At 39.4% G+C, this 20,637-nt stretch overlaps 1 protein-coding gene across 2 annotated transcripts in view; it reads left to right on the top strand.

Annotated features, from left to right (window-relative positions):
- The window catches only part of LOC134218482 (protein bric-a-brac 2-like), a 111,817-nt gene that overhangs the window by 54,083 nt on the left and 37,097 nt on the right, over window positions 1–20,637 (top strand). For both annotated transcript variants that reach the window (XM_062697535.1, XM_062697534.1), the window contains one exon: window positions 14,182–15,143. In XM_062697535.1, the coding sequence (XP_062553519.1) occupies window positions 14,193–15,143 (951 nt within the window). In that variant the 5' untranslated portion in view covers window positions 14,182–14,192. The remainder of the gene's footprint in view (window positions 1–14,181; window positions 15,144–20,637) is intronic.

The raw sequence follows: 20,637 nt of genomic DNA, 5'->3' as shown, positions 1-20,637 counted from the left end.
ATGTAAGATTTTTCCCATACAAATTATTTTTTGTTTATATGGAGCGTAAGAAAATGAAAGACCCCCTCTCCTCCATGAGTGCTTACGAAATTAGTGTACGACCCCTATCGCATAAATTTGAAGTTTGTAAAAATGACGTCTTTAGCAAAGTTCGTCTGGTGGGAATGGACCGTCTTGTGAGTGTGACGGAAAAAATAATTAGGAAATTCACAAATAGGCGGCAAATTGTCTTTTCTTTGGTTACCCGTGTAGACCCAAAAGTCTTAACGCCAGGGTTTTTTGGATGACATAAAACATATTCTGTGAACGCATTCTAATATTTGCATCACTGGGGCAAAACCCTTTTTCACGAAAGCCCCTCCCCGCGAGGTACCCGCCTAAAGTCAATCTTTGGCTCCGACCAGAAAGATGATTAAATTATCCTTCAAAACAACAAAAAAAAATTCAAAATTGGCCAAACAATAAAAAAGTTATAGCAATTTCAATTTAGGGTCAATGTGACCCCAGAGCACAGACAGCGTAAGTTTTTTGGAGCACAGACAGAAGATTAATAGTCCACTGGTTCTTTAGAGGGAGCTATCCATGGAGTCAAATGTTACCCGAATGACCTTCTGCAGGCCAATGATACATGGCAGCTCGTGTTGAACTCCCTCCGAAAGATAGGAGTTGTCTCTGAAACTTTTTTCGAATTAAATCCATCACATAATAAAGTTATGTCATAAATTTAAAACTTGGCTACCAAGGGATCAAATGCAATACTGAAGGGGTCCCTAAAACAGAATTGACAGTTACATCTAAGTTGATTTTGGATTTGAAACAATCGCTTGTTTCGATATTTTGTCATTGACAATAGTTCAACATTAGTTTACTGCTAGGATCCTAGGTAGGGGAAATGACGGCTTTGGCAGATTTTGTTCTATTATTGTCAGGGGGGGTTTTTGTTGACCAAATTTTATGAAATTAAACCACAGTATTCTTTGATTTGCAAATAATGTTTAGGCCAAATTTGAGTATAATTGGTTATAGAAAACCCACCTGACAATAATAGAACAAAACCTGCCAAAGCCGTCATTCCCCCTACATGGGACATAGGAAAAATAGAAATACTTCTCCATATTTTGATTTTTCTTCGTTTTCTGTTTCAATGGTTTTGATTCGATAGTATCTAACAATCTGCCTTAGTTCGTCAGCGCTTGCATGAAGGAACACCAGACCACACATTCAATTTTCAGGAATATATAATTTAATAATCCAGACTACTTTTTTTCTGTCTGAACCATCTTTCATGCTTCAGCAGTCATCGTCGTTGCCGTCCTTGATTGAAACCGCTGCAGTCGTCGAATGGCAACGCCCCTCCGGAGGGCATCCTACTGCGCGAGCAAGTAGCGAGCAACCAAAACGGTTCACCCCTGGCAGGCATCTCGAGTCGAATTTTGATAAATTTGTTATTATATACTGAAAATGTGATAATCATAAAAACCGCATCCAGCTCCAGGCGTCGTGATTGGATGAAAAACGACGAACTGCGAACCGGTTCCCGGCTACCGTTGGTGATGAACACCGATTTGGCGCAGAGAGAGCACCAAATTTGCCTACCGAATTACGCTGTAATGCGGGGTGCAGTCGAGAGATTGGGCCTCAAGAAAGAAGCAAATAAAAAAATGGGGACCAGAGTCTAAACGCCAAGGGATGCGCTAAATCGTGAGCAACCGCAAAATTGTGCGTTCAGAAGTACGGCCGCAGGGCAAATATTGAGACACCTCATCGTTGCGCGTCTTCTCCTGCCTACAGGATGGTGTCGGTTGATTTAATTCAACAACAATCTAACGACGTCGAAGATGCGTCTATATAAAAACGATTATTTTTCTTTGAATGTTAGTCGACGATTTTCAACTGATCAGTAGCTCTAATGAGCAATGAATCATTAAAATCTAAACTGGGAATCCAAATTTACCTTAGGAATTTGGAAGATATTTTAGATTAAGGGTTGAAAAATTTACCATTCACGATGGCAGCGAATGTACGTATTTTTATGTAGCTAATAAGTCGGGCTAGCAGTTTCATAGCACTGGTTTAGAAAAATAGCGCTAAATATTTGTATAACTATATTTTTTTAAACCTAAAGAAAAATAAATGTAGCATTCGTCTTTTAAAATAACCGAATGCACAATCCTTATATTATCTATTTTACCACGATATCTGACAAGAGGATATGAAATGAGAGATATTCTATAACATCTTGTCTTTGAACATTTTGCGATCCCATCTCTTGTCTTCCAACCTCTTCTTCTATCGAACTTTTGCCATCTAATCATCCTTCCTTATCCCGGTAATAAACCCTCATCTCTGAAAGCCACAATGTCGAATGCCTGACAAAATTAGACCGATTATCTATAGTTGGATTTATTTAAATATTTCATTATAATTTTCCACCGCCGGATAAAATCGATTGCTGTGGAGTAAATGATTTGTCGGATTATGGACCGATAAACATGCGTCATGCCGGCAGACACTTCCAAGCAGAGTGTCAATCCGAGCGACACACAATATAATAATGTTCCGGACCACACGGCCGACTCTCGGTTCGGATAATTATAATCGTTTATGGCCATAATTTATACAAAACACATCACACTGGCCACTGCGCTGCTCGTCGACGTCTCTGTGACGTGACATCAAATCATTGTCACTATGACCATGTACAAATAATACGGTCCGAGAGTGCTTTATTTCGGTAATAGATGCACACTTGATTGAATTACAATTTATGTTTCCGCCCGGTGGCAGTTCGTTCATCCCTGCTATGCGGATCAATTTGTCCCTATTTGTTCCTGCCTCCCTCCCCAATCGTCTTGGCGGAGGCTTGCTGCCATATGTAGTGCATAATGTAGGCCACAATATTGATGCCACACCGCAATTTGTTGGCACATATCAATAGAGAGATAGAGAAAAAGAGCACTAGAATGCGATTCGGACGAGTAGTTCAGACTAGACAGTCAGCACGGAATGGCAATTTTAATTATAATATGACAGTAAATATTTAATTACTTTATTGGAAAATTATTTGGTGACGATGAAGCTGTCCATCGCGTGATTATCTGACTTTATCCAATTGCTGTAGGTTTTGATGCGTTTCGTGCAGCGTACACATGGTCGGTCAAGCATATTCGTCTAAAATTGACTGCTAACCCACGGTTAGTCGATTATTAATCAAGTTGCACACTGAAATGGTTCGACCAACAATAACAGAAATGAATTATCGGATTTCCTACTTTAGCATCAATCATAAAGAAATAATTAAAAAGAAGCTGCTTCGTTTCTTTTTCCAAAAGGAAATTCTTTTGCATTTTCGAGAAAAATTCTTCTGAATACTTCTGATTTTCCAAAGAATATACTTACGGATGTCAAAGGTAAATTCTTCGTAATATCCAAAGGGAAATGTTTCCCTTTCTTTTTCTGTTTTTTGAGAAATGTTTTTTCGTTCGTATTTCCAAAGGAATATTCTTTCAAATTTCCGAAGCTAAATTTCTTCACAAATTCCAAAGGAAAATTTCTTCAGAAAGTTCAAAGGAGAATTTTTCCAATTTTCTGAAGGGAAAATCTTACTAATTTACATTGGTGGGCTTCGTGGCCTTGCGGTTTGCGACGTCAATCGTCTAGACGCATGTGCTTTGAAGTGTGGGTTCGATTCCCGCCCCGGTAACGAGAAAACTTTTCGTAAAGCGAAAAGTTCTCTACTGGACCACTGGGTGTTGTGTAAATATCCTGTCCGTTGTTTCATGCTAAATGTTAAGTGTTCAGTCTGTGCGACCTCTGGTCGAAGATGGTGATTCTGTCTTTTTAATTTTAATACCAATGAACATGATTATTCCCTTACAAAAAGATGTTTGAGAGCGTTTTTAAACGTAACTAGGTTTTTATCTTTTCTCCAACTAGGCGGTATGTTATTTCAGTTTTGGATTGCACGATAACAAAATGAATATCCAAATAATTTTAATGACTTCTAGGAACAGTTTACACGCAAGTGCGAGCAGATCGTGCATTAGTGAAAAAATCACGTAAGTAAATTAGGGGACTATGCAGAATGTTATAAATGAATGAACCAGTACCCCGAATTAGTCATTATTTCAAGTTCATACTTCACTAGCTTTATGTACCCGGCTGCGCTCGGGATTGAAAAGTTATTTTTGCAATTCAAATCGGGACCGCTTTGCGATTTGGGCGTAACTTATTTTGTAAACAAACATTGTTTCATGGATTCAGCAGAATGCAAGCGATTTTTCCCAAAACTAGTTCCCCTATCTGATAGAGGAAAGCCTACTCTGCAGAATACATACGGTGGCTTTCTCGGGAAATGCCTCCTGGAGCAGGAATTCGCCTTCCAATGTTTGTTTACAAAATAAGTTACGCCCAAATCGCAAAGCGATCCCGAAATGTCCTATTGCAGCACCAAACGCACATAAGTAGATAAATTGACGAAAGGTTAATCGATACATAGATGCGACTCGGTGTGTACACTGTGATCGGTTTCTCAATAGGATGGCTGTACTGGTTGGTCTTCGTGTCCTTGGTGTTAGGCCATTTGACTTAATACTACAATAGGTTGAAAAATTCAACTCTCGGGTTTTCTTCCTTCTTCCTTCTCCCATCTGCTTTCTCATTCGCTTTTTCCTTGTTCCGTTATCCTTCTATCTTCCTCTTTTCTCCTTCTTTTTTTCGCGTTTTTCTTCTTTATTCCTTATGCCATCCTCCTTTTTTTCCTACTTATTTTTCCATCATCCTTCCTCTTTTTCCTCTTTCTTCCTCCTTCTTTCGTCTCATATTCATTCTCACTGAATCCTTCTTCTTTTCTTTATTGCATTTTCTTTTTCTTCTGTCATTTTTCTTTTGCCTTCAGCCTTCATTCCTTTGTGTGCGTACACTTATTAACTACTGTTTGTTTCCTGGAAAACCCTTCCCTCTCTTTAATCAACAAAACACACCTACTCCATGTAAACGCCTCCTTAGAACAGAGAGCATGTGTCTCAAATTTGGTTGAAAACGGTTAAGAGGTTCCAAATTCAAGAGGTTTCCATCACATCTGTCTTCTTCTCTAACCCCTATAATCGTCTACTGAGGATAAAGAATGTGTGTACCAAATTTGGTTGAAATCGGTCCAAGGCTTCAGAAGCTACACTCAACTGTTCGTTTTTTAAAAATTACTCCTCTCCCCACACTCGTCCCCTTTCCTAATGACTCTAACAACCGTCCTTCCCTCTATATAGTCGTCTCATCAGGATAAAGAATGTGTTCACCAAATTTGGTTGAAGTTGGCCCAAGGTTTCAGTATTTACGTTGATTTTTTTATTTTCTAAACAATCTCCCTTCCTGCACACCCTCCTCCTTCCCTAATTTACCCTCCTATATAGTTGATATGTGTACAAAATTTGGTTGAAATCGGTCCTGGGAGTTGAAAGTTCTACTTAATGGTTCGCTTTCTAAACGGGGGTTGGGAGTTAGACTGAATTGCTAGTTTTTCAAAGATAACCACTCCCCCCATACCCTCCTCCTTTTTCCAGTGACCATCCAACCTCCTTTGTTTTTTTCCTTAGGATAGAGAATGTGTGTACCAAATATGGTTGAAATAGGTCCAGGGGATCACAATTTACTCTGAATTGCCTGTTTTTTTTAAACAATACCCCTCCCCCTTCCTAAATTACCCTCCCATATGATCGTCTCCTCATAGTGAATATGTGTACAAAATTTGGTTGAAATCGGTCAGGTTTTTCAGAAGTAGTTAGCGAACATACACATATACATTAGGGTGGTTCAAAAAATCGATTTTGCTCCACAGTGCTCACCTGATTCTTTACCATGTTCTAAGTGTCCTCTGAAAATTTGAGCTCATTTGGATTAAAACTGATTTAGCACAAGCCGTTTCAAGTTTGCATGCAAATTAGTATGGGGAAATTTATTTTTTCATTATACTGTTAATGACGCTTCCCCATCAAGCGCAGGTTAAAAGAAAACCTACAAAGCTAAAAGGAATACTCAACAGCTTTCACCCAACGAAAACCGCATGTTGATTAATCGCCCCAATAATTAGTAATCGATTTTAGGACAGGTTGCGAATCTTTAGTCATGATCGTTAAACTTATTTGAGAGCATCACTGAAATGTGCAGTGCAACATAGTAGCCTGAATTTGTGTGTGCTATCTTTCGCGCCACGAGCAGCAATGTTGCCTGTTGATGAGTTATGCAATTAGCTCCAGAAAACCACGGTATAGATTAAATTCGATTATTAATTATTGGAACGATTAATTGAGATGCGGTTTCCATTGAGTTGAAGCTGTTGAGTTTTTCTTTAAGCTATGCAGGTTTTCTTTTGACCTGCGCTTGATGGGGAATGGTCATTAACAGTATAATGAAAAAATAAATTTCCCCACACTAATTTGCATGCAAACTTGAAACGGGTTGTGCTAAATCAGTTTTAATCTAAATGAGCTCAAATTTTCAGAGGACACTCAGAACATGATAAAGAATCAGATGAGCGCTGTGGAGCAAAATCAATTTTTTGAACCACCCTAATATACATAGTTAGGGTTTCTCATTCCCGGCCTAACATGTGTACGACTGCATTATTTAATTGATATTTATAAAAAGGAGCTACTTTTCTTGAATTATGTGAACCGTGCAATGGGGTTCACCTCTGCTTAAAAAATAGCTATTCTTGCTAAACGACGTTTGAAAAAGCTTTTATTTGATTTAAATTAGCATGGTTCAGCACTCATTTCAGCCACAGCGATGGCTTATCCGACATACCCCAAGTCTCATTGGCATACGCAATATTTTACTCAATCTGTCAACATCTTACTCTCAGTCTCTCTCTCGGGACGGTAGAAAATGCGACGTAAACATAAATATGCACGTCCCACAACAACGTGATGCCAGATGGTATTATTCATAATAATTTTTATTTATTAGAGAAGATATATTCAGTCATCCTAACTCCTTCCAAACACTTGAAAAAATATTTCCTTTACTTTTTAAAATCGAGATAATTAAAAATAACATGAAAGCGTCAACGTATAGACAGTTTTCCTATTAACGATGAAAGATTATCTTCATACTAAAATAAGACTCCTGGCCTTTTGGCAGCACTGTACGGATAGAAGTTCTTGGGCCGAGGTGATTTTTTGTTCGAAAAACAATGTTTTTTTTAATAGCTTTGGAACGGAATGACCGATCGGGCCAATTTCCAATAGGAAACAACTAGATCCGCAATCCGCGTCGACTGCAACTTGTTGCGAGCAAATCGAATAATGATAAGTACCAAAAAGTGTGTCTCAATTCGTCGAGCTGAGACTATTGGTATATAACACTATGGGTCTACGAGCCTTCTATCAAAAGTTCGGTTTTGGAGTGATCCTATAGCCTTTACGTATACTTTGTATACGAGAAAGGCAAAACTGTTACTCAATAAAAGTTCATTCAGAATTCACATGAATGAACAATAGTTTGCCCTTCACATGGAACTGTTTCGATGCAGTATAAAACTAAGTATCGTCACTCCGTAAAATCCCGTTCCACTTCGTGTGGCTCCCTTCAAGAGCCCCTTGCTCTGCGAGTTAATGAATGAGCAAGCTAAAGTAAGTTAGTAAGAGAGAGTGCATAAGTAAAAGTGAGTGAGTGAGTGAGAATAAGTAAGTGAGCTAGTAAGAGTGAGTGAGTGAGTAAGAGTGAGTGAGTGAGCGAGAAAAAGTGAGCGAATGATTGAGAGTAAATGAATTAGTAAGAGTGGGTGAGTAAGTAAGAGTAGGTGAGTGAGTAATAATTAGTGAGGAAGTGGAAGCAAGTGAGTAAGGGGATGTGTGTGCATGATAGAGAGATATTTATTTGTCTTCGGGAAGTCGTGTCGTGTTGATTAAAGAATTCATCATCTCCTCTGTTCGACCTATACCGGACAGACGCGTTTCTTCAAAAATGTCGGACAAACGCGTCCATTTAGAAAAAGCATCAGCTTCTCTGTTTGCCTTACACCGGGCAAACGCGGTCATTTAAAGAAGGCATCATCTCATATGCGTACCAGGCAAACGTATTCTATTGAAAGAAGGCATCATCTCCTTAGTGTGCCTTATACCGGGCAAATGCTTTCATAATTCACTGGGACATTACGCATAATCTCGTCGTCTCATACCAGGAAAACACGTTCTATTGAAAGAGTCCAGAGTCCAGCAATTGAAGTGCTAAATTAGAATAATCAGACAAATTAATCAAAATAAAATATTTCGTTTCAATTATATTCAATTTCACAAGAAAACATATCACTTCTTGAAAGTCCACTGGTCAAATTCATCTGAGCTTGAGCTTAACCACTCGGAATCCAGGAACGCATGGTACGAGGCCCGCAGGTGCTCTTGCGTTATTTTACCTGATGCCACCAGATGTCGCTTCAGGAATTACACAACAAACATGATGTTTTAGAGCAAACGTGGCCTCCAACATACTCCAGAGAGTGAAATTCATAGGGTTCAGGTCCGACGGACTCGCAGGCCGCTCTTAGCTCGAAATGAACCCTGAAAACCCCTTAGTTGGATTTTCTTCACTTTTTGAGCAGGCGTCTAATCCCTTAGTCTAGTGGTCCCCAGGATGCTTACTATGAAGGGCCGCACAGACATTTTGAGCTGTTAAAGCGGGCCGCAGTACATTTGCAAGATTTGTAGCGGATTTGACATAAGAAAATGTGTTTTCGCCATATATAGCATCTTGTCGACTCAGTTGGCAGACAATATTCTATGTTTTTTTTTTTTCAGATAATCAAGTTGGCAACTTATTCTGTAATTTTGATCTCATGTTTTTCATACTTATTGTTCGTAGCTAATAACAGAGGGATTCTTAAAAACACTCTAAGCAGCATCCGTTCGATATTCGAAGCAAAATTCGTTTGAGTTCTAAACAGAATCCGTCTGGAATTCTGAACAGAATCTGTTTGGGATTCTAAACAGAATCCGTTTGGGATTCTAAACAGAATCCGTTTGAGATTCTAAAAAAAATCGTTCGGGAATCTGAACAGAATCCGATCAGAATTTTAAACAGAATCATTTTGGAATTCTAAAGAGTATCCATTAGACTGGCCCAGGATACAAAAAGTCATCCGATTCTACGGGGCACCCCCCAGGATTTTGCTTTTGGGTAAGAAAATCATTCTCTGAAAATTTTAGCCTGATCGGTTATTGCATAAGCTGGCGCAATTGATTTGAAGTTAATATGGGGGTTTCAGCCGAAATATATGGGAAAATACACCTCTGTTACTATTTCGTACAGGAAATTGGATGGAAAAGCCCGATTGAGCCCAGATTTGCAGGAAATGAAGTTAACATGCCAATGAACAATTCGACATAAAATTCTACTATGATTAAATAAACTTTAGATTAGTTTTTAGCTGATTTATTTGGAGTTTGGTTGAGCACTTTGAAATTCATTGTCTTGAAAACAAGCGCATGTAATCGAAGGTAGCTGCGAAATGTCTTGTGGCGCGCGTGCAACTTATGTTTCAGTGCGCGCGAAATCACGCATCGAAGGCACCTTTGATTGCATGCGTATGCTTTCTTGGCAATTAATAAATTTCAAAGTGCTCAACCAAAGTCCAAATAAATCAGCTAAAAACTAATTTAAAGTTTATTTAATCATAGTAGAATTTTATGTGGAATTGTTCATTGGCATCAGGGCCGGATTTAGCCGGAAGGGGGCCCCGGGGCCGACGGTATGTGGGGGCCTCAAAATGTACAAAAAAGGTTGGTTTTTGTACATAAGATTTGTGGGGGCCCGGGGCCACGGCCCCCCCGGCCCCCCCATAAATCCGGCCCTGATTGGCATGTTAACTCCATTTCCTGCAAATCTGGGCTCAATCGGGCTTTTCCATCCAATTTCCTGTACAAAATAGTATCAGAGGTGTATTTTCCCATATATTTCGGCTGAAACTCCCATATTAACTTCAAATCAATTGCGCCAGCTTATGCAATAACCGATCAGTCTGAAATTTTCAGAGAATGATTTTCTTACCCAAAGGCGAAATCCTGGAGGGTGCCCCGTAGAATCCGACGACTTTTTTTTCTCCCCATACTAGGCTGGGCCACTCTAGTATCCATTCGCGATTCTGAACAGAATTCCGGTCGAGATTCGGGGCAGAATCTTTTCGGAATTTGTATGAGATTTTCAATAGAGTCCGCTTAGAATTTTGTTTGAGATTCTGAAAAAAATCCGATTGAAGGTTCTGAACAGAATATGTTTGCGATTCTAAAAAGAATTCGAATGGTATTCTGAACAGAATCCATTTCTGATAGTCAACGTAGTTTAATCCTCTAAATTTCAGTTCATTTTCTCCAAAACCGAACTTATTTTGAGAAATTAAAACATTCTTTTTACGGAGCAGTGTATAACAACCAGCTATGGGAAAACTCACTCACTCACACGAACCACACCGATTTAAAATCCCAATGCATCAGCAAACACACGATTGCAAAATGAATGCTACTCAACCCAACAGCAAACCAACGAACGATTCATACATACTGAGTGCCCCCCAGCAGGAATAAGCGAAACCACAGATAGTGCGAAAAGAAATCGAGAGATGAGAAAGAACCGAGTGAGTGCAGCAGGAAACACTGAGTTGGACTCAGAAGATTGATTCAATTTAGACTCAATGATTCGTTTTGCGGCCTGAAGCTGTCTGCCGAATCCACTCATTTGCGATTTCATTCGTTTGCGAACCGAATGTAAACAAATACTCGGCTATGCATCATTTGCTATCTGTGGGGAAGATTCGGTGATGAATGTTGTCTGTTTGTTTTTGGCATGATTCGTTACTAACTGAAGCCAAACGGCAGACAATCGAAATTGAAAATATTGGAAGGGCTCGTGTACAGTTGCCTAATTTGCGATTGTGTGTAGAGGTGAGTGAAAGAATAGCGCTAAATGAACCGATTTTTCCCATACCTGATTACAACATTATTTTTACCTGTAGTTCAATTTTCAGTTCCTTTAAATCTGAGATGAAATACAAATTTGCTATTATCATAACCCGGGCAATAACATCGTAGTATATTTGCTGTCGGCCTGCATATCATCCATGTATGAAGTTTATGAACCGTAATGATAAAATTATTCTAAATTTATAAATTTGCTGTTGTAAATGCTTCAACATCATAGTGATGTGAACTTGACAGGTTCCCGAATACACCGAGATATTGGGGATGATAGAATGCTTTTCCTATCATATAATGCTTATCAATGGGTCACACGTAGTGTATTCTAAAAAAAAAACTTCGCGGGCCGCAGGAAAAGGCTAGGAGGGCCACATGCGGCCCGCGGGCCGCACTTTGGTGATCACTGCCTTAGTCTTAAGACCCAACCTCTGGTATCAAATGTCGTGTCCATGGTTAGACCACGAACTATTCCCCAAACCATATTTTGTATTATATTATTTTTACTCACTTATGTAGCAGTTCAATTGCTGGACCCTGTATTACTCAATTTCATAGAATAGTTAATTAGACGAAAAATCAACCGGTGAAACAGAATCTTGAATGCGTTTCTCTAAGTAACTCTAACTTTTTATTATTCTTTGCAAAGATTGTCATTTTGCGATTCAACGATATCTGTTGGCGTTAACAATAATAATGGAATACTAAAGATTCGCTTTTCGAGGTACTATGCCATTCGGGAATTATGGCATTCGAGGTACTGGCATTCGGGGTAGTGGTTTGGAGTCAATCTTGCACATGCACTATAACATCCATGTAGATGGGTACTTTTTCCCACAGTTGTAATGGATTTGATGTGCCTTTCTTTGAAGATACCATCTTACCATCATTTGTCGTAAGATGAATATCGGAGCCATGAGATGAAGTCCTGGAGCAGTAACCCTCCTGCGAATATCATTTCGGTCTGTTGGATTACACTTTTGAAAGGAGAATCTCTCATTCCGCGGGTTTCGCGTAAGTGTCTTTGCTTACGGGTTGCTTGGCCCTTCATACACTGCACATAGGAGTAAATAAGCCAATTCTTGGCCAAAACTATTTTCTGCGGTTATTTGGGCACAATATGATGTAAAGAAGGTGAGGTGATCATTTTGTATATTATACAGTGATTTGATTATAGTAGTGCGTTGTTTCCTTTGCGTCTTAGCAACCTCTTAATTACATGACGACGACTCACGTCACAAAAGTTGTTATCAAATTTTCTTCGAGTTCCCCTAGAGTCGTCGCGGCGTATCACCGTGACTAGGAGTAACCAGGGTTTTGTTATTTCAACAACAACATGGAAAAATATTTCTTGGAGAGGATAGCTCATTTTTCTATTAATATTTGATTAACTTTTTCAGGATATCGTGGATAATTAAGGATATTTAACATCTCATGATCAAGCTGAATTAAAATGCATACAAAATCCAGAAAGTGTGGGAAATTCCAGTGTGAAAATATTACAACAAAGTGTAGTTTTCATATAGATATGGAGTATGGCTGAACTGCCAATGCCGAGACTTTTTCGTGATAGAAAATTTTATTACACATTTGAACATGAAATTGCCTCAATTTGACTTAGTTTTCTTGTGTTTATTGGTGCTGCTTTCATTTTGTTATTTCTTTTAACGATATATTTTTCATGCTTTGACAGGAAAGTAACATAGAATAGAAATTCCTTTTGCACAATTCACGATGATGAAACTTTGTGACGTCACAGACTTCCCCTCAAATTTTATTTACATTTTTCTGCTTACTAATACTAGCAAGCAGACACTTCCTCCACACCTTCTTTTTATCATATTGATTTGGGCATGGTATTCATAGAACGAAATAATAACTGCCAAACAACAACGATTAACATGCCCGAGTCGAAGCCCACAAGATATCATAGCTAGCCATGACGAAACTATCATAATAAGGCACCGTTCATAAATTATGATCACATAATTGAAAACCGGTTCATCCTAAATCTAGGTAGTAACCAATTTCTCTACAATGCAAAATTTATATATAATACATTTTTTTCCTGGATTCGTTATATGTGGTAATTTATGAACAAATGTTAAGATTTTGTTTTAAAATGATGAAAAATCGCATTTTATTCAAATAGCTCAGAATCTAATTTGCGGACGTTTGCGGACGAGTTTTCACGTGGAATGCTTAGTCCATATCTTGAAATTACACCCAAGTGATTTATCTTTGCCGGATCTAGCCGTATAGATTAACTTTTCCTCTGAAGAAAAACATAAAAAAAAAGGGATTTTCAAGTGGTCATCACCTGAAACATAAAATTTATAATTTGACCATAAACATGAACAAAATTGAGACATACAACTATAATCTACTCATTATGTACTAATAATAGCTTGTTGTTAACATTTATGTTGTGTGAAAATCAGATTTTCCAAATACTCCACAAATAAAGTAGATAAAATCCAATCCAGTACCTCATTTTGAGACCCAACTATATTTTTTTTTACAAAATTTTGGGTCATTTCTGAAATAGCCATAGTATGCAGAATGTTTTAAGTATCTAAAAAAATACAAGAATGCATAAATGTTGAAATTTTTGTTTGGGTTTTGTCCACGAATTTGTTCTAGTTACTCTTCTGTGCACTGCCGCTAACAGCAAGTCGAGCACATCTGTATAAGGGCCTCCTTATACAGATGTGCTCGACTTGCGGTTAGCGGCGGTACAGCAGTGCATTGAAGGCAGAATGATAATGAAATTAGACTGTGGAACCGACTCAAGCCATGATGGTGGATTGGATAACTCTATACATACACACATACAAAACGCATCTTGAAAGATGTGTTCTGACATGAAGTCTTAATGTATGCTAGCTGAGCGAAACTTAGTATGGATCCATAGTTTGTTGTTTCATATTCGAATATAAAACTTCAAATTACCATTGATTTTATTAATTGCAATTAGCTGCTTAATATTATTCATTTTAAATTTTTCTTTGGAAGTTTTTAGAATTAAATTGTCACTAACTGCTATTTGTGATATGGGTTAAAAAAGTTGGAAATTATCTTTGTCCTGATTATATTATTCTTTTCATTTCACTACTTAAAAATTCAACGGAAGATGATAAAAACGAAACGATGAATAAAAAATCATGCAATGATTGCATATGCATACTTTACCATCTGTGTCTTTCTTGTTATATTGCAGCACCCTACAAGATGCCGCTGAACGACTTACAACCACTAGCGTACACCACGCTAAACAATTTCACGATGCTGAACCAAAGTCAGAGCGCTATACCGAATCCAATACAGGAGCAGCAGTTCTGTCTACGGTGGAACAACTACCACTCCAACTTGTCGAATGTGTTTGATCAGCTGTTCCAAGCTGAATCGTTCGTTGACGTAACCCTCATCAGTGAAGGTCGTCCAATCAAAGCCCACAAAATGGTCCTAGCGGCCAGTAGTCCCTACTTTCAAACGATTTTCCAGGAAACACCCTGCAAACATCCGGTCGTTATCATCAAAGACGTCAAATGGGACGAACTCAAAGCATTGGTTGAGTTCATGTATCGCGGTGAGATCAACGTTGCACAAGAGCAACTTCGACCCCTGCTAAACCTGGCACAAATGTTTCAAATTCGAGGTTTGACCGATGTTTCGCACGAAGACGTTGAACCAGAACCACCTGTTCCGGTTCGGGAAACTGTGAACACCAACGTAGAACAGTTCACCGTCTACACAGCGTCCCTAGTGGATAATCTTCAACAAAGCTTCAACCAACCTACCCCAACCGCCGATATCGGCCCGAGAAGAACCTCCAAAGACAAGGAAGTTCCCCGAAAACAATCCCTGGAAACGATGGAGGTACCCATTGTGTGGCCCAAGGAAGAACCTCACGAGATCCCAGCTGTCGTAGAATCGGTAGCGAAGAACCCCCGCAAGCGCAAGTCCACGTCCAATGACAACACCGAAGTCAATTTTCTTACCCTCCAACAACCTGAGCAGTCGGCATACATTCCAACTACGATCAGCCAACCCATCGCTGTAGTTGCCGCCCCTACCACCATCGCATCACCCCCACCACCATTGATACTACAGAACGCTTTCCAAACGGAAGAAACGGAGACGAAGATGACCTTCCTGGAGGCCACCAATGAAGCAGAAGATGTAAGTACAACCCTTCGGTTTTCCTACATTCATTGTACATTTTTTTACACATCTCCAGCGGTCACTAACCTGGCCAGTGAGTGTGTCACAGCCCAATCCGGCAATTCATGTATATTTCCACATCTAAGCCTTTACATTTTGTAACAAAGTTTGAGCTAGTTCAGAGGAAAAACTTTTTTCTCTATTCAGGAAAGGTGAAACTATGAATAAAATACGATTACAACATAGCAACAGGATTATTCAGTAGCATTTTGGCATAGGGTAGTTGAGGGTAAGAGTTTGTACGATATCTGGCCACGCGTGCTGTAATGAGGATACGCGATATGGGGAATGTAAAATTCTTAAACAAGCTGCCAGAATAATAAATCTAAGATAATCATTTTTATTGCTTTACCCATACGAATTCCGACCTTTCCCATTACGGTGTCTTGTTCTTGGTGTGACAAAGTTAGTAGTATTTAACTAAATAGCTATGTATTTATTCTATTTTCCATCATCAAATTTAATAGTTGGTCTTTGTCCTAACAATTTAACAGTCATTATTTAATTAATCTTCTCCTCTTATCAACGTCATTTTTCGGGAGGTGAATGCCATCACCTGTGTACCGTAGGGCTAAAAAATACCACATACCCTTAAAAGCTTGTCCAGTCGTCGTCCGTCGATTCGGCCACCGCCAGCATCCACGATGACGAGAAACACTGGATGCAATTCGGTAGCAGCAGCGCAGCGCTGATATGCGAGCTGCTCGTTAGAAAATGTAGGCATTAGACGAACGATGGCGACAATGGTGGTTGTGAACGGGGGACGCGCACGGGGAAAAACCTCTAGCTCTTTTCCCGCGTCAGCGCTTCTTGCCAGATTCGTCCGATTCAATTAAAAAATATGAAGTTAATTTTGCCTGAAACCTAGTTTTCATCGATGCATGTTGGTTAGGCTGGGCCTACCTGCATGGATGGCCGACCAGGCGACCATAGTTCACCGCCGTCAAGGATTCTGCAGGGTTGTGTGGAGGAAGCGGCAGTAAGCGTAGATGCATGTTTCATATATTACTCGCTCGTCCCACCCACTGACCGTCGTAGTGTCGCAGTGAGTTGTTGCAAAAATGAATGCTAACTGGAAAAAAGTGTAGTTTGTTAGGCCTTCATCCAAGTGAGTGAACGTGAATAGTGAAAATCACTTACGGATACATAAAATCCATATTTTTTACGTCTAGATTAAGCAGCGGTGGGATGTGGAGCCATAGTAGGTTAGAGCAGACACTTTTCATTACTACTAGCGGTGATTTGAATCTCCGGCTGCTGGTGGACAATTAAATTGTGCTGTTGTGGAGCAGCTAACAGCTAGCAATAAACGAATAAAATGCTAAAATACAAAATTGAATGATTTTTCTGCAAGGTTGACAGATTTTTGAAATGGTACGCCCGCATCGATTTACATTGTAACCATTTTCAAGCTTCTAATAGTTATTGACCATGGCCGAGGCATTGACTAAGAGCCAAGTCAAATATACTTTAAATTGCTTATGAATTACAGATATTATAAGATATATTGCTTTTGGTATTCTATGAATCAGTTTCATAGAATACATTGAAATATTAATTCACCTAGCGCCTGAGGTGCTTTTATCTAGCATTACAAAATGTTATAAGGAAAACAGCGAGTGATGTAAAAATAGAACTTTGGACAGATGGATTCCATTATTTCCTCCAATTTACTTTTATTTGCGTTAATTTCAATGCATTGCAGCAATTATTTTATTGATTTTTATTTTTTTCTGAAAAGGGATCTTTGGCAAAAACAGTGTTTTGTCAATATCGCCGGATTGTTATAGCAGACCAGGTCAATTTTCAATAGCAAGAGAAACAACAATTATGCACAGCTCATCAACTGAATAGCATTAGGCCGATACAAATATTTAGAAACTATTTTGTCTCCCTCCCCTTCGGATTTTTTTGCTAAAAAAAATATTTTGAGGGGCCAACAAAATAAAATTTAGATTATTTTGAGGATTTTCAAAACATTCTTTAACAAATCCGAGGAGTTTTTTGATTTTTTTTTTCATTTTATTATTTATTTTTTATTATCCCCCCCCCCCCCCTTGACCTTTCAAAGACCAGTAGAACAAAATGATAATTAAATATTTGTAACGGCCTGATTTGGATTAAAAAATATTTCAGTACATGCTTTGGAGTTTCATTATTAACCAATAACGATGCTGACCACGTCCTCGCATTCAATTTAGGATTAGGAGAGGAACATTAATTCGACACTCATTGCTACAAGAGACCGAGGAATCCTCTGTTTCTCTGTGGACACTACGGGAATGGATAGCAAGCGAATACATAATTATTTTGTATGAAGTTATGTTAAAGCAACTTACTCATCGGCATACGCAGAACCAAGCATTAAGATGATCGCGCAATCGTTCTGCGTTCGATAGAAGACACGTTTAATCATAATTTAATTTTTGACCACACAAGACAGAACTAATCACCCAGTTCACTCGAAAATTCCGCGTCCGGGAACACGTTTAATCACTCACTGATTGATTTTTTTCCAACCACACAGAACAGAACTAATCATCTGGATTTCGTGAAAGCTCTGCTTCCAATACGAAACACGATCGATCGCGCAGTAATTGATTTACTTCCCGACCGAACAGAACAGAACTAATCTTCCAGATCTCGCTAAAGTTCAGCGTCTGATACGAAACACGTTCGATCGCGCATTGATTGATTTACTTTTCGACCGGACAAAACTGGAAAAAAAATCCCTCGGATCTCGCGAAAGCTCAGCATCCGATAAGAAACACGATCGATCGCGCAGTAATTGATTTACTTTGGTACCGAAAAACAGAACAAATCATCGCGAGAGTTCTGCTTCCGATACGAAACACGATCGATCGCGCAGTGATTGATTTGCTATCCGACGACACAAAACAGAACTATTCACCTTGATCTCGCGAAAGTCCAGCGATCGATACAAAACACGATTGACCGGGCAGTAATTGATTTACTTCTCGACCGCACTGTTTGGTTTTTTTACGACCGCATAAAAGAAAACTAATCACCCGGATCTCGTGAAAGAGCTGCGTCCGATAAGAAACACGATCGATCCCGTATTGATTGATATATTTTCCGTCCGCACAAAACAGAACTAATCTTCTGGATCTTACAAAAGTCCCAACAAACAACTCAAGCTGAATAGGCTAGTTTTCAGCTGAAGAATACTTTTTTGGTTGAATTAGCGCTCAACCAGCTTCCAATGTTTGTGATGGTGCTGCATGCGATACGAAACACGATCGATCGCACAGTGATTGATTTACTTTGCGACCGAACTAAACGGAGTTAATTTCCCGGATCTCGCGAGAGTTCTGAGTCTGATACGAAATACGTTTAATCGATTTACTTTCCGACTGCACAAAACAGAACTAATCATCCGGATTTTTCGAAAGTTCTGCGTCGGATACGGAACACGATTGATCGCACAGTAATTGATTTACTTCTCGACCGAACTGATAGGCTTACTTTTCGACTGCACAAATCCGAACTAATCACCTGGATCTCCAATACAGAAACACGTTTAAGGTAATACAAAAAATATGATTTTGAAAAAGTATCACCGGCGCGTGCTTACTCGCAATTTGCATGCTGATACATTTACAGTTACATCCAGGGCCTGATTTAGGGGGAGCCGAAGGGGCTATGGCTCCGGGCCCCCACAAATCTTATGTACCAAAACCAACCTATTTTGTACATTTTGGGGCTCCCACATACTGTCGGCCCCGGGGTCCCCTTCCGGCTAAATCCGGCCCTGGTTACATCAAACAACTGAAACCCGAAATACGTCGCTCCAAAATTACGAGGTGACAATGCTAGAAAGGGACAAAAGATAGGAAAAATAACACGGTGTGTAGTGCCTCCCCGAGTCACCTTAATTGCGTTTATTTTCCAACCTCACCAAATAGAACTAATCATCCGGATATCACTAAAGTTCTGCGTCCGATACGAAACACGATCAATGGCGCAGTGGTGGATTCACTTTCCGATCGCACAGAACAGAACTAAACATCTGAATGTCACGAAAGTCTAGCGTACGATCTGAAACACGATCGATCGCGCAGTAATTGATTTTCTTCTCGACCGCACAGATTGATTTACTTTCCAGCTGCACAAAACCAAACTAATCACCCAAATCATTCGAAAGTGCTGCGTCCGGTACGAAACACAATCGATCGCGCAGTGATTGATTTACTTTTCGACCAAACAAAACAGTAGGTACAAATCCCTCGGATATTGTGAAAGACCTGCGTCCAATGCAGAAAAACGTTTAATCGCGTACTGATAGGTACCCAGATGTCGCGAAGGTTCTGCGTCCGATATGAAATACGATCGATCGTACAATAAAGTATTTATTTGCGACTGCACATTAATTTACTTCTTGCCACGCTGATTGGTTTACTTTACGACCGCACAAAACAGAACGAATCACTCGGATTTCGCGAAAGTTCTGCATCCCATGCAAAACACGTTCGATCGCGCACTCGGGCAGATCAGTCGAATTTTCAATAGCGACAAATAAATCTGCTTTCCACATAGAATCAAACCTATTGCGAGAAAATGCAAAATACCGAAAAGTGTGTCTCACATCTTTTTGCACACACAACACATACATACAGACACCTCAATTTGTCAGGCTGAGTTAAGACTATGAGTCTTCGAGCCATCTATCATAAGTTCGGTTTACTTACAAACTTAAAATAGGGGTAATGACGGCTTTGGCAGGTTTTGTTCTATTATTGGCAGGGGGGTTTTTTATGACTGATTATGCTCAAATTTGGCACAAACATTCTTTGCATATCAAAGAATATTGTGGCCAAATTTCATAAAATTCGGTCGAAAAAAAACCCCCCTGCCAATAATAGAACAAAACCTGCCAAAGTTGTCTGTTCCCCTATTTTTTTATAGTTTTATTGGAAAGACTTTCAGCCCGTGGCTGGCACGTCTCTTTGGAACAATTCCAATAGCTATTTTGATTAATAAATGTGATAAAAATCATTAACTAGACAGTAAGTTACTGGTAGGTTTGATTTGATAGTTTTGAAATTGCGCGAAGATTGGTATTCTTGTGCTGAGGTTCTAATTCGTATATATGCTCGGTCTTAGATGAAAAATTGGTCCTCAAAGAATTCACCACAATTGCAAAGAGACTTCACACAAAATCTAGACGACATATCGCTGCCACCTTTGTCGTCATCCCTTCGTTACTCTTTTCAGCTACTGCCCCCCATATTATCAGATTGAAAGCATAACACCTCCATATGGGAAATAAACTCTCGATACTTTTCGCCAGACACGCATACGCACTCTTATAAACCGCATTCGAAAATCCCACCATTGCATCCATCGACAGGCATCGGCCCGGGCTCTTTACGTAAACATTCGACGCCGTTGTCGTCGTCGTCGTCGCCATGAGTGCTTCTCAGAGCAAATA

Source organism: Armigeres subalbatus, chromosome 2 (genome assembly GCF_024139115.2).
Source record: "Armigeres subalbatus isolate Guangzhou_Male chromosome 2, GZ_Asu_2, whole genome shotgun sequence".
Lineage (NCBI taxonomy): Eukaryota > Metazoa > Arthropoda > Insecta > Diptera > Culicidae > Armigeres > Armigeres subalbatus.
Note: the sequence above shows the minus strand (reverse complement) of the source record. Positions and strands in the feature narration are given on the sequence as shown.